Source organism: Amblyomma mixtum, chromosome 3 (genome assembly GCF_055824585.1).
Source record: "Amblyomma mixtum isolate Tamu chromosome 3, ASM5582458v1, whole genome shotgun sequence".
NCBI lineage: Eukaryota > Metazoa > Arthropoda > Arachnida > Ixodida > Ixodidae > Amblyomma > Amblyomma mixtum.
The window spans coordinates 166,846,654-166,859,467 of record NC_143014.1 but is presented as its reverse complement, the minus strand read 5'-3'; the positions used below and the strand labels follow the sequence as shown (position 1 = coordinate 166,859,467).

Sequence of the window (12,814 nt, the reverse complement as noted above, 5' to 3'; positions counted from 1 at the left end):
ATTGCTGAAAAAATCATCAGGTTCCACAAAATTGTATGTTAGTTTGTGCAGGTATCCCAACTAGCAAATTTCCGAAATCGACGTTTTCCATCTAGCGTGATATACGATTCTTCTCCAAGAAAACTCCAGCGTTTCCTGTCAAACTAATTACGATTTCCTTCTGTCCGGCATATTTGCCCATCACAGATAAAAATTTTATTGGAAACAAAAAATAATGATTGGACCTCGATTACCGTTGTTATCTGAACACACCACCCGCCGCGTTGGCTGGGTGGTTAGGGCGCTCGGCTGCTGTTCCGGAGTTCCCGGGTTGGAACCCAGCCGCGACGGCCGCGTTTCGATGGAGGCGAAACGCAAAGGCGCCCGTGAGGTGTGCGATGTCAGTGCACGTTAAAGAGCTTCAGGTGGTCTGAATTATTCCGGGGCCTTCCTCTACGGCGCCTCTTTCTCTCATTCTGCTTTCACTCCCACCGTTCTCCCTTCCCTAACGGCGCGGTTCGGGTGTCCAGCGTGAAGTGAGACATTTACTGCGCGATTTCCTTTCCTCAGAAACCAATTTTAAATTTTTACCAATTTTCTACATTAACGTATCTCTTGATACAGTTTTTTGTCTGCTCCCTGCTAGCTTGCAGAAAATTGTGCCCCAGGATGCATCAGCGGAAACGGCAGTCATGCGCGAAGAAGCACGCCGTCACATACATCGATTGCAAAAAACACGCTATTTACGAGATTCTTCTGACTTGTGGCCGAGTTTAGATCGTACAAACGGGGCGTAGCTTCAAAGAAAGGGCTAAAAAAACACTCACTGATAATCCGGAACAACGCAAGCAGAAATCTGTCGGAGCACTGCAAGCGATGTGATCGCATGAAGACATGCAGGTCACTTTAGCAGAGGACTAGATTCTTGGCGCGGCTTATGACAGAACAGAAAGAGAAATGTCGAAGCGTTCTTCATGAAGGAAGCAGGCAGCGAGTACGTCAGCACCGTCTCCATGTCTCTGATTGAAAAAGAACTTAACTACCTTGAAGGTCATTTGTAGTGTACCTTTTGATGCAGCCTTATGTTATTGATTGGTTCATTTTAATCTCGGTTTTCAATATTTTACCCATTTTTACTTCGCGTCACCGCTGTATTGTTTTTACCCGAGGGCTCTAGACACCACGTGCTTGTTATCGGTTTTACTCTTGCAGTTTTACGTTTCTTGATGCTTCATGTTCATCTTGTTTTGGATTACACCCCTTTTTACTATGACTTCGATGTATTGTTTTTTACCCGTGGGCTCTGTCCTCGTGCTTGTTATGGTTTTTGTTTTTTATGTTACAGTTCCTCCGCATCCGCTCCGTAGCGCTCGTTTCTTCTCATCCTGTGTTTTGACAAACCATGTTTTCTAACTTATTTAGCATTCTTTTATCCATCTAAGCTTTTGTTTGAGTCAAGTATTATGCACTTTTATATTTTTTTTTCTTTTTTTGTAGCCAGCTCTTTCTCCTCCCTCGGCTTTTTCGCGAATCCGTGCTTAGCGCGGACCTGCTTAGTGAAGTTCGCGGTGCTGTATTTTGTTTGCCGCATCCGGTCGCGTTAGTGGAATGCCCATTACGTTCCTTCTCTTGGGCCCTCCGCAAAACCGTCGAGAAAGGGTTGAGCTCTACCCAGCGGGATACGGGGCCGCCGTTACGGGAAGGGTCAAACTCCCCTCATGAACGGAGTCGTTAGGTCGCATCCTGTGTGCACGTGTTTACAAGCCTCGTATACATGGAGCCCGACGTTGCGGGTCGGGTCGGGGTGCGCCAGATGTCGGGCTAACCAGCCCGACCCCACCGCGTTTACATGAACCGGTTTCCGGTCGGGCAGAGATCGTCGCTACCCCTAGCGTCGAGCAAGCAAACCACACGCATGCTAGAGGAGGAGGAACGCGCGGACGAAAAGTTCCCTTTCCCGACTGCTGCTCTTTCCCGTCGGTTGGTTTGCACGTTCGCGTGCGCGCTCTCTTCGAAGCCGGCCGCGGCTCGGTTTGATTTACAATGGGTGTCTCCGCTGCTGCGTTGAGCTTCATGTTATGTTTGAATCAGCTCTATGTCATGGAGATTTTAGTTTCATGGACGAATGTGCACAACATGGTACTTGATGTAACGTCAAAACGTTCGCTTCCGCCGCTTCCGAAGCCTCACGTCAAAATGGTCTCGTTCAAAGACTGAGCGACGACTGGTCCGATCCGAACAGCTCCTAAAATCCGCGAATAAATTACCCGGGAGGTCACACAAGGACGACTTTTTCAATATTTACAAGCGTAAACCTTTTCTTCATGTTCTTCCAGCAGGTGCGCAGCTGATCCCATGTAAAATTATTACCCATACCGCGCATCTCCCGCTCCAATTCTTTATATACGTCTTGATTTCGCTGTCGCTTGCTGTCGAGTGCTTCGCTCAGGTGCGCGCTCCATCTTTCGACAGCAGCGCCATCTTGCGTCTGGCTGATTTCGCCGCCATGTTGGCTTGGGTGGCCATACAGGCAGCGAGTACTCACCGCGCTGTTCAGCCTTACCCGAGTGTTAATTTTTGCATGATTTTGACCTGCAAAGTGTTGCACTGTATGCACTCAGCAACTGTGAACAAAATGGTTCGTGCTTCGGCGAGCGGCAACGCAGATGTTTCCCTGCAAGTTGTGCCGAAAATCGACAATGGAGGTGCGCTTCTACTCAAGTGCGCGAAATTCATTTAACGGCTTTCTGGTATCTATAAAGGAGACATTTATCAATGCGAGCACGAAACTTGCTGAGCGCTTCTATGTTGTAGTTATAATTATAATAGAAAAACCGCTCCGTTCCGGGCTAACAGCAGTGTTGCTGTCAAGCGCTCAAGCGGTCTGCCCTGCGTTGCGCCGGTGACACGAACAGATTTAAACTGCGTTCGACCAAGTCTTTCACTACATTTTCCCTCTGCACTGTCCTGAAAAACGGTACTTTCTGTAGTGCTACATGGAGAAGGCACCGCTGGAGCGCATAAGCGCACAGAATTCTGTTGCGGCTTTTGGCTTTGCATAAATTTCTTGATTACTTCGTACTAACGGTAAAATAACTGGTGAAGCTTGCAAATTTAGGGTGGTCCACTCTTAGCGTGAACATGCGAGTGTGTGGCAGCGCTCTTCGGAGCGCCAGTGCATCCGTCGGCGCCGCGCGTCGAAGCAAAGTGTCGCAGGAACAGAGGAAACTGGATGTGGAGCTTCGCGTCGTCTGACATTTCGCTAAACTCGGAAAAGGATGTAGTAGAGAGGCATCTGGCTTTCGAACGCGATGTAATTTACACACTCGAAACTGGTGCACATGTTGTGACAGTTCCTGAGGAGTGTATCTGTTTGGTCCGTCTCGGGTGCGGCCTCTGATTAATGCCGAAAGAGCGAAAAAGTGCATGCGTGTGGTCGGGTGGGCACTGCGTGCCTGTTGATTGCACGTCCCTAATAGGCACATTTTTTTTTTTTTAAACAATCGGCGCTTTGCATTATGGCGTCAGTTGAAAATAGTATTTGGTCGATGAGGTGTCACGATGCAAGGTGGACACGTCAAAGCTGCGGCCCTCAGTTTTTTAAGTCCTGCTGGTTTATCGAATATTTACTGCAAGCAAACAGCTGTGGCATTTGTGCAATGCATCATGGCTTTGAAGTACTGTCAAGTAGCTAAGTTTACAGTGTCGTTAATAATCAGTCGCCAGTGTCGGCAGTTATAACAGAAATGTTTCACGTAACCCGCAATGCTGCTGCATCATTTACCCAAATTATTGTGTTTTGATTTTGCAAGGGTCACAGACACATATCTTAGCGACATCAGCAGTAGGTGCTCGCGTGTAAGGTATGTGTAGCTGAAACAGCCCGCAACCGCACTGCCGCTGTGGCTATCTGTGTTCTTCACACTGCTCCGCTTCAAGCCGCCTTCGCTTCCTGTAGTTGTTTGAACAGCAGACGACTGCGCAGTGGTTTCCCGAAGACCTCGTTTCAGCTTTAATCGCACATACACCCAAATCGGGCTACTACAGCTAAGCAACCGCATACAATAAACACGGAGAACCGCAGAGAACGCACGGGACGCACGGATACCGCCTTTCCGAACCAGCTAGAGAGGAGGAAAGCAACATGGCGGTGTTCGGCGCACATCTGGAAAAAATATCTCCGAGTTCCTGATCAGCGCCAGCCAGACCAGAGAGGAGGAAAGAGAGGAGGCAGGAGAGGCGGCGCTAAACCTATGCGGCAGCGTATACATGCTCCTTCCAGCCGGGTCGGGCAGAGTCAACCCACCCCCTGCAGTCGGGCTGGCCCAGCTCGACTCGACGGTCCCTTAGCTCTACCCCCTAGCGTATACATGAGCCCGACAACCGGTTCTCGGCCCGACAGCCCCCTTAACCCGACTTTTGTCGGGCTCATGTAAACGCCCAGACAGTGCGTTGCTTTTGTGCCATGTCTGCAGCGGCGTGCTTTGACATATTGTCACGCTAGCTGCAGGCATTAGGAGCGACGATGAGAAACAGATGGGTTGAAGTGGCTTTCCTTGAACTTGGGGCAACCGGACGTTGGGAAAGCGAGTGTTCGCGAAGCTCGCAGCAGGAAAGCATAATTATCCGAAATCGTGATGATGGAACGTGTGCATATGTGTACGGTGTCGCGATTAGTTACCTTCTTTCCCCAATCATTCATTGGTTGTATTATCCTTTCCAAATTGCTGATTGGTGATGTTTTCCTTTCCCCAATAAGTTATTGGGTGGACGTTTGTACAGTAGCTGATTGGTTATTCTCCCCACCGAGGGCGGGACATAGGGTTTAAAACCAGCTGTTTCGGCAGGACCGAGGGCTGGTTTCGTCACATCGAGTCAGTCAAGTGTAAATATGTTTTCTCCTTGCTTGTATCTTCCTTTGTGCTTTTAATTGTTATAGAAAGTTAACCTCTCCAGAAGTGTCCTCTTGCAATGTGATTCAGCAATTCGAATCTGCAAGACGTCAATAATCCTACAATAATCATCTTTAACCCAATTTCCCTCTACGAGATCTTAAGAGAGGATTTCAACTGGCGCAGCCGTAGAGGGGACCTTTCAACTTGCTTCTTTAAAGATTGGCTTCCCGTGGAAAGCCTGTGTCTATGCTGGTCATTTTCATCCGGCTTTTCTCCTGTCTCCACCCTGCCATTTATTATCAACCTTGGCCGTTTGGATTACACAGTATCTCATGTACTGTCATCATTCGGTCTGACAAAAAAAAAAAAAGAAAGCTTGTTTCGCCTCTTGCCGTTTCATAGCTGCTTGGTTACCACGTGGTGATGGCCTGCTATAAATTCACCGTCCGCAAGCTTCAATAAAATCAGTTGGTAGGAGGCGGCCGCCACCTGTCGTTTCCTGTCTTCTCAAGCAGTCTCATCCACAACGGGCATCTTCAAACGGCCACATATAGATATGAAAAGCGACAAAATTAAATTTGTTAATAGGAGCACGTTCTCTTGTGTTGTTCTTACATTACTTTAGTATTCACTGCAGCAGCTAAGCATTGAATCGATTGAAGTCATGTAATTAGCGGGTTGATTGTCGTTTTGCTTTTTATACCGTGTCGCATAGGCACAAAACCGTTATTTGGAAGCAACAGTTCGGCATTCCCTAACTGAGGGACCTCTTTAGGTACTATCCAGTTTTAGCGTTCAGAAACAAAGCATGCTTGCTACAAGCTTCATTTCTTTGTCATGTCTTCACTCACAGGCTTTTTGGATAACTGACGTTGCGCCCCATACACAAGTGAGAGAACAAGACCAAAACCTCTTCGTGACCTGCACAAAAGGGTATCACTTATTAAACACCGCGCAAGTGGAGACTCAAGTCGTCTGCAAAGATGGTGCATGGGAGCCACCACCGCCTTGGTGCACTGAAGGTGAGTCAGTTCGTTACAACAAAAACGAGAATGCAAAAACCGTTCAATACTTCTGCTGGTCGCGAAGATTCACCGTAGCGCTGTGGGAGAACTACCGTATTTACGCGATTCTAACAATTTTTTAAAAAGTATCTTCATGCCCAAAGTTTGTGTGGTGTGTGTATGTGTGTGTGTCTGTGGGGGGGGGGGGGGGGCTTATATTCGGAAAACCTAAAATAACGCCCCCTCCACCCCCCCCCCCCCCTTCCCGTTGGCAGGACCGGTCCACGGCGGGTCTGTAGTTTCAGTTGTCTTCAGCAAACGTGATTACTGTTCGCATGAACTTCAACGTGTAGGCAGCCTCTTCGAACACATGCCGGCCTCCATTAGGGCTGTTAAACAAATGATACCAAATTTAGCAGCGGCGTGCCAGTGAAACCCAATCATAAATCTAATAAACCATGCAGATTCCGTCGCAGATATCCCTTCAAAAATGCCCGCGTTTAGACAGAAAAGCGCGGCATGTGCGTTCACGACTGGCGACCACTTAACTTGCGCGGTTCTACGCGCGACATTTGCATAACATGCTCAGTAGCTGGCTTCATATCACCAGAGTGGCGCAACATTTTCACCCGCGGCTATCTGACAGCAGCTTCATTTAGACACTATTTTTCGAGAACGCTTCCCCATCCCATTCTAAAATGGCAGAGAGGTGCAGAAACACGACTCAGCTATCCTCTGCAGTGTTTGGGCCTGGACCGCTGCCATTTCGAGCTGAACTCGGACATTTGATTGCCAGCTGGCTAAATGAGGACAGAGTGCAATGAAAGCCGAAAAGAATATCTTTTCACGCCTCCACTGTACTATATCGCAGAAATAGTATCCGTAACTTATTGTTGCCAAAAGTTTTTCTTCAAGTTTAAGGTTTGCTGTTAAGTTCCACAAAAAGTGTTTCACTTAAATTGAATGCACTTAATCTCGATCGAAAAATACCATAAATTATCTAAGCGGCGATGTGTCCCGCAAAGCACCAGGTCCGCGGCCGTTCATATGCTCTTAGACGGTCAGCAGAGCTCTCAATGGCAGCGTCTGTGTCGACTGAGCTGGAAAAAAATCACCCTTCTACCGCTTCTTGTTTTTCTGATAATGGGTCAAACGGGGCAAAAAAAAAACATATTTTAACGTTGCACATTTACTTCCGCACTTGCCGGGATTGCCAGCGCCGTAAGGTTCCGCTCGTGAAGCCAGCCGGATTCCTCAAGCCCATTGAGCCGCCTTCGCAAGCGTTTCAACAAGTCGGCATGGGCTTGCTGGGACCCTTCCCTTCATCAGGCTCCGGAAAAAGGTAGATAATTGTAGCCACTGATTATCTCACGCCTTATGCCGAGACGACATCTCTTCCGAGTAGCACCGCCCTCGAAGTAGCCCAGTTCTTTGTGCATCAAATCGTCTTACGTCATGGTGCTCCACAAGTTTTGATTACGGACGGAGGGGCTGCCTTCTCCTCTGAGCTCCTGCACCATATTCGAGTTTTCAGTCACACCAGTCACCGTAGGACGACTTCTTATCATCCCCAAACTAACGGACTGACGGAACGTCTAAATAAGACGCTTGCAGACATGCTTTCCATGTACGTGGACGTGGGACAAAGACCTGGAACGACGTCCTGCCCTATGTTACGTTCGCGTATAATACAACCGTACAAGAAACCACCAACATGACGCCGTTTAGCCTCGTCTATGGCTGTCAGGTGACGACAACACTCGATACCATGCTGCCCCACGACGACGATCACCCGAATGACGACGTTGCATCCTTCTTACAATGCGCCGAAGCTGCCCGCCAACTCACACGGCTTCGCATTCAAGACCAACAGGGCCAGGACGCGCAACGCTACAACCTACGGAGGCGGCTTGGTGAATACCTCCCGGGTGATCTTGTCTGGGTTTGGTCCCTGATCCGACGACGCGGCGTAAGTGATAAGCTCTCGCTATTTCGGTCCTTACCGGATTTTGCGACGCCTTGGAGCCCTGAATTACCAAGTCGTCCCTCACGGGACTCAACAATCTCAACGCCACCCCCACCCCGAGGTGGTCCACGTGGTTCGCCTGAAGCCCTACTACGAAAGGACGCACTAACTGTTCTAGCGACCACCCCTGCGTTCGTGCCGGCATCGGGTCGATGCTTTCGGAGGAGGGAGGCTAATGACGCCAGCGCTCGTGCAGACGAAAGCGCCTTTCAAGAAGAGGAGGAAGTGTGTGTGGAAGTGTTCTAGAAGCGCACGTCCCTGGCTACGCCGCTGTTGACCCTAGGCCGCTTATTACCGACGTGACAATATTGGCAGGAGATGGTGTTGATTTGATTTTTGCTCATGATCAGCGGCATGCGCCGGAGTATTTGCTTCAAGTTTATCCTCGCCAGGCATGATCAAAATTAGGTATTATTATTATTATTATTATTATTATTATTATTATTATTATTATTATTATTATTATTTATTGATACTATTGACCCTCGCTAGAGGGTCGTTACAGGGAGTGTATAGAAAGCAATGTACAAAAGACAAAATTCATATCTGATAACGTCAAGGTTGACGCCCTGGACACAAAATATCGATTGAACGTTAGAACTTGTGCACTTCCGATTGCTCGAAAACTTCCACAGGCAAACCATTGCAAATTTAAATCACATAAAAAAAAGAGTAACGAAAAACATCGGCACATGAGTCGCAATGTTTGACTGATCTAGAGCGGTTTGTTCTCGCGCTCCTTTTTACCGGTGACTGAACTTATCTATCTGTTTTTATCTTAAAATGCCCTTGAATTATTTGAAAGAAAAGCTTTAGTCTGGATTTTTGTCCTGGATTTTCAAGTAACTCGAGGCCACATGAATTTCGCATTTTGCGTCACTGAGTCCCTACTTCTGTACCTTGACGAGATAGAACGAGCGGCCGTTCTTTGAATTCGTTCCAGTTTATGGTTTGAAACTGTTTGGTGCGGGTTCCAGACAACACAAGCGTACTTCAGGGATGGGTGGATGAATGTTTTGTAAGCTAATTATTCGACAACTTTCATTGAATATTGCAGTTCTTTCTCAAAAAGTTAAGTTTTTGGGAAGCTGTTGAGCACACATTATTACTGTGTTTATGCCACTGCAGATTATGTGAGAGTGACTTCTAAATAACCTTTTTTAGATTATTTTTTCCAACGCTATAAGAAAATAACCACACAATTTTCTTATTAGTTATATGCGTAGAAGTTTATTTTTTGTAATTAATTTCCATGTCACATTTTTGGCACAGCAGATGCGAGGATGAAGGACTCGGTTTATTCCAATCTGGTTGTCAGCTTGTGTTATTCGAGAATAAATTAAACAGTCGTCTGCAAAAAGCTTCAACTCTACGGGAAACACGATAACCTCGCAAAAAGCTTTAACTCTACGGGAAACACGATAACCTCGTTAATATCGTTAATATAAATTACGAACAATAAACGAGCTAAAACCGACCCTTGAAGAACGCCAGGAAACGCTTCTAATGTAGAAGAGAAACAGTCATCCACACGCACAACCTGCCTGCGATTGGTCAAATAAGCTTCAATCCACATCAGAATAGTTTAGCTAATTCCCGCTTTATGTAACTTCAAAAGTATTTTACTGTACTGAACCTTGTCAAATAGTTTTGCAAAATCTATGTAAATGACCTCTAGTTGACCTTGGGCATGTATGGCTGAACTAAAACCATGTATCGTTTCTATGAGCTGTGTTACGGTAGGTAGCCCTTCTCGGAACCCGTGCTGATGCTGATAAAAGAACGCGTTATCCTCGAGAATATAGTTAGTATATGTTTACTTATGATATGTTCTAAGCTTTTACAGCTGATACTTGTCAGGGAACTTGCGCAATAATTACTTGCGAGTAATCGGTTGCTGCTTTTAAAAACAGGGGTTACGACTGCGCAACGCCAATCTTGTGGCAACGAGTGAGTGCATAGGGACTTTGTGAAAAAGTCAAGAAAACCACTCTGCGTATCGCTTTAAAAACTGGGTTGGTATCCCATCCTGCCTGCTATCCTTTTTAGAATCCAAAAGTAACATTTGATTGAACACGCCTGCCTGAGTCACGATCAGGCCTTCCATCGGACATGAAAGCGAGGACGGCGGATACCCGTCACGGTCATCATTGCTTGGTTTAGAAAAACACACTGTAAAGTGATTGAAATGATCTGCTATTTTTGTTTTTTCTGTCACTACTTTATCACTAATTTCAATTCTATTTATTTTTTTCTTTATTGCCACTAAGTTAAAGCCAAAACTTTCGAAGTGCTGTTTTGACGAAGCTATTTAATTTTTGATTAAAAAATTGCTCTTTTGATTCTATGAATGAGAGCCGTTTCTATACTCCTTCGCAACTTCGATACCTCAGTTGAGCTATCTTTGCTCCATCGCAGCCACTTTATTTTGCGCTTGATGCGTATAATAGGTGGATTAATCCAAGGATTACGGAGTTTTATTTTCTTTTCCCGAGTCAGAATGAATCTGTCAACGCAATGTTTTTTTTGATATTCTTGAAGCGTAGCTATAGGTCTTCAACCGGTTCACAATCGCAGGCAAGTTCGAATTCACTAAATGAATACAAGATTTTTTCTAAAGATCTTGAATGAATGCGCCGTCTGCCTGTCCATAATCCTTAACTTGCACAGGCACAGAGGGTTTGGCCACGAGAACTTGTTCTGCTCACGATGTGCAAAGAAACCATTTTATGATCAGATATCCCGTCTTTTACAGAAAAAATATAGTCACCCACTCTGCCTGAAAGAAACACTAAGTCCAAAAGTGACCGAGATTCAAGTGCTACTCTCGTGTCTTCTTTCTTCTACGATTTGTTTCAGTTTGTGTGAAAACATTATTTGCAGCAGCGCTTCGGAACTAGAAATTTCTACGTTCCCAGGTAGCAATCTCTCCCAGTTAATATTTGGCAAATTAAAATCTCCGGTCATTACTAGTCTGGTGGTGCGGTTCAAATGAGTGCATAAGAATATGTTAAGGTCATCCCAAAACTCTGGTGAAGTGGCAGGTGGCCTATACACGGGGCCAACAAAGTAAGCAACATTCGCGTAAGTAATTTTGCACCAAACTGTTTCAGGCAGAGTGCACTCAACCATTACTGCATCTATACATCAGCTAACAAAGATTGCAACAACCCCACTACTAGTATCCATATCCCATCTGAAGATCTGGTAGTTTGAGGGTACTATACAGTGACTAGGCACACCGTTGTTTATCCATGTTTCGCTCACAACTAGCACATGTGGACTTTCCGTCAGCAATACGTATTTTAACTCGGTTACTTTGTTTAAAAGGCTGCGAAAATTCAATGATAAGATTCGTAGCTATGACGGGGTGGATTCAGGCGTTCATTCGCCGCAATTATCCGAGGTGTCAGAGCCATCATGCGTGTTGCCTGTATTTTGAATGCGTTGCTTGAACTTATCTCGGAGGTACTGAAGCGAGCGCACGTTCTTCTCGTTGTCCCGTGCGTATAACTTCTCATTTGTTTTGAGTTTGTCGTCGATCAGAAAGACCTTATCGCCCTGCGCCCTTTCAGCAGAAGCACTTTCCCACAACTTCCTTCGCACCGCTACAGTTTCCTTCGCATAGTGATTGCCGACACTAACCGACTTTCCTTCCAGTTTGCTGCAGTTCTTCAGCACTTTTTGCTTTTCTCTGCTATCATAAAATTTCATAATAATTGTCCTCAGCCTTTCTTTGTTCTTTTTCCCTATGCGATGAATTTTTTCAACGGTGTTTACTTCAGCCCCCGCGTATCATGAAAAAGTTTATCAATGATAGCTGCCTTTAAATCCTTCTCTGAATCTCCGAGTTTTTCAGAAACTCTAAAAACCAGCAGAATGTTATGACGACTATAGTTTTCATACTCAATCATTTTTTTGGCCTGTTGCTGAACTGTTACCTCAGTATATTCAATTCTTTTGCTCAATTCTTGTATCATTGCAAGAAAATCAGCCAGTCGATCATTCTTTTCATTAAGTAGACCAATATAATTCCTGATATTAGTCAACCGGCAGTCAGACGCTGCTTGATTATCTATGATCATCTGTAACAGCGCAGCTGTTTTAGGTCCGGGATTTTCTTCTATGTCTCCCGACATAAGTAGTATCAGCATACACTCTTAGAAAAAAAGGTAGTGGAAACGTAGTAACGGCTGCTGTTACAACCTTTTTTAAACCCGTACTACCTATATACTATGTTCCTACGGCCTTGTTACTACCTCAAAATAAAATTTAGTAGAAACAAGGCAGTGACTTTTGCTGTTACTACGATTTTTGGTAGTTACTACGCTTGTACTACCTCCTTATAACCCTGGTAGTATCCATTACTACCTTGATCTGGAAATACGTGATAGGAATATGCACATGTATGTATACTAACATTCCTGGGGACATCGCTACTCAATGCCCCATGTTTTGATATAATGAAAAGGGTTTCCTGAATGGCAGCAAATCTAGCAATCTAGGAAATAAATCTAGCAAATGTTACTGCAGTTAGTTACTGTTGCTACCTATCCAAAGGTAGTAAGTGTTACTACCTTGCAGTTACTACGCACAGTTACTACATAGGTAGTCATATTGTCATGTGTGTTGTGATTTTCCACTCAACGTGATCTTCAGCCAGCGGGGTGCCGATCGCCGGCAAAGAGGATGAAGCGCGGAGGGAATCGCTCGTGCGCCCGGCCGCGACCGCTTGGACTGTCTCTGGCGCCTGCCCTCCTGTGGTCCTGGTCGTCCAGTGTCCCCAAGACCCGCGTCTTTTGAGCGACCCGTGACATTCTGGTGGAGGTGCCGTCTTATGCGACGTCATCCCCTACCTCCCGCTTCGCAGAGTTCCATTCCCAGCCCAGGCCGCCGCCCCTCTGCTGAGG

The 12,814-nt window shown here is 46.0% G+C and overlaps 1 protein-coding gene across 8 annotated transcripts in view; it reads left to right on the top strand.

Annotated features, from left to right (window-relative positions):
* LOC149352622 (sushi, von Willebrand factor type A, EGF and pentraxin domain-containing protein 1-like) overlaps window positions 1-12,814 on the top strand; it is a 268,948-nt gene that overhangs the window by 223,635 nt on the left and 32,499 nt on the right. For all 8 annotated transcript variants that reach the window (XM_089581805.1, XM_089581804.1, XM_089581801.1 and 5 more), the window contains one exon: window positions 5,728-5,896. In XM_089581805.1, the coding sequence (XP_089437931.1) occupies window positions 5,728-5,896 (169 nt within the window). The remainder of the gene's footprint in view (window positions 1-5,727; window positions 5,897-12,814) is intronic.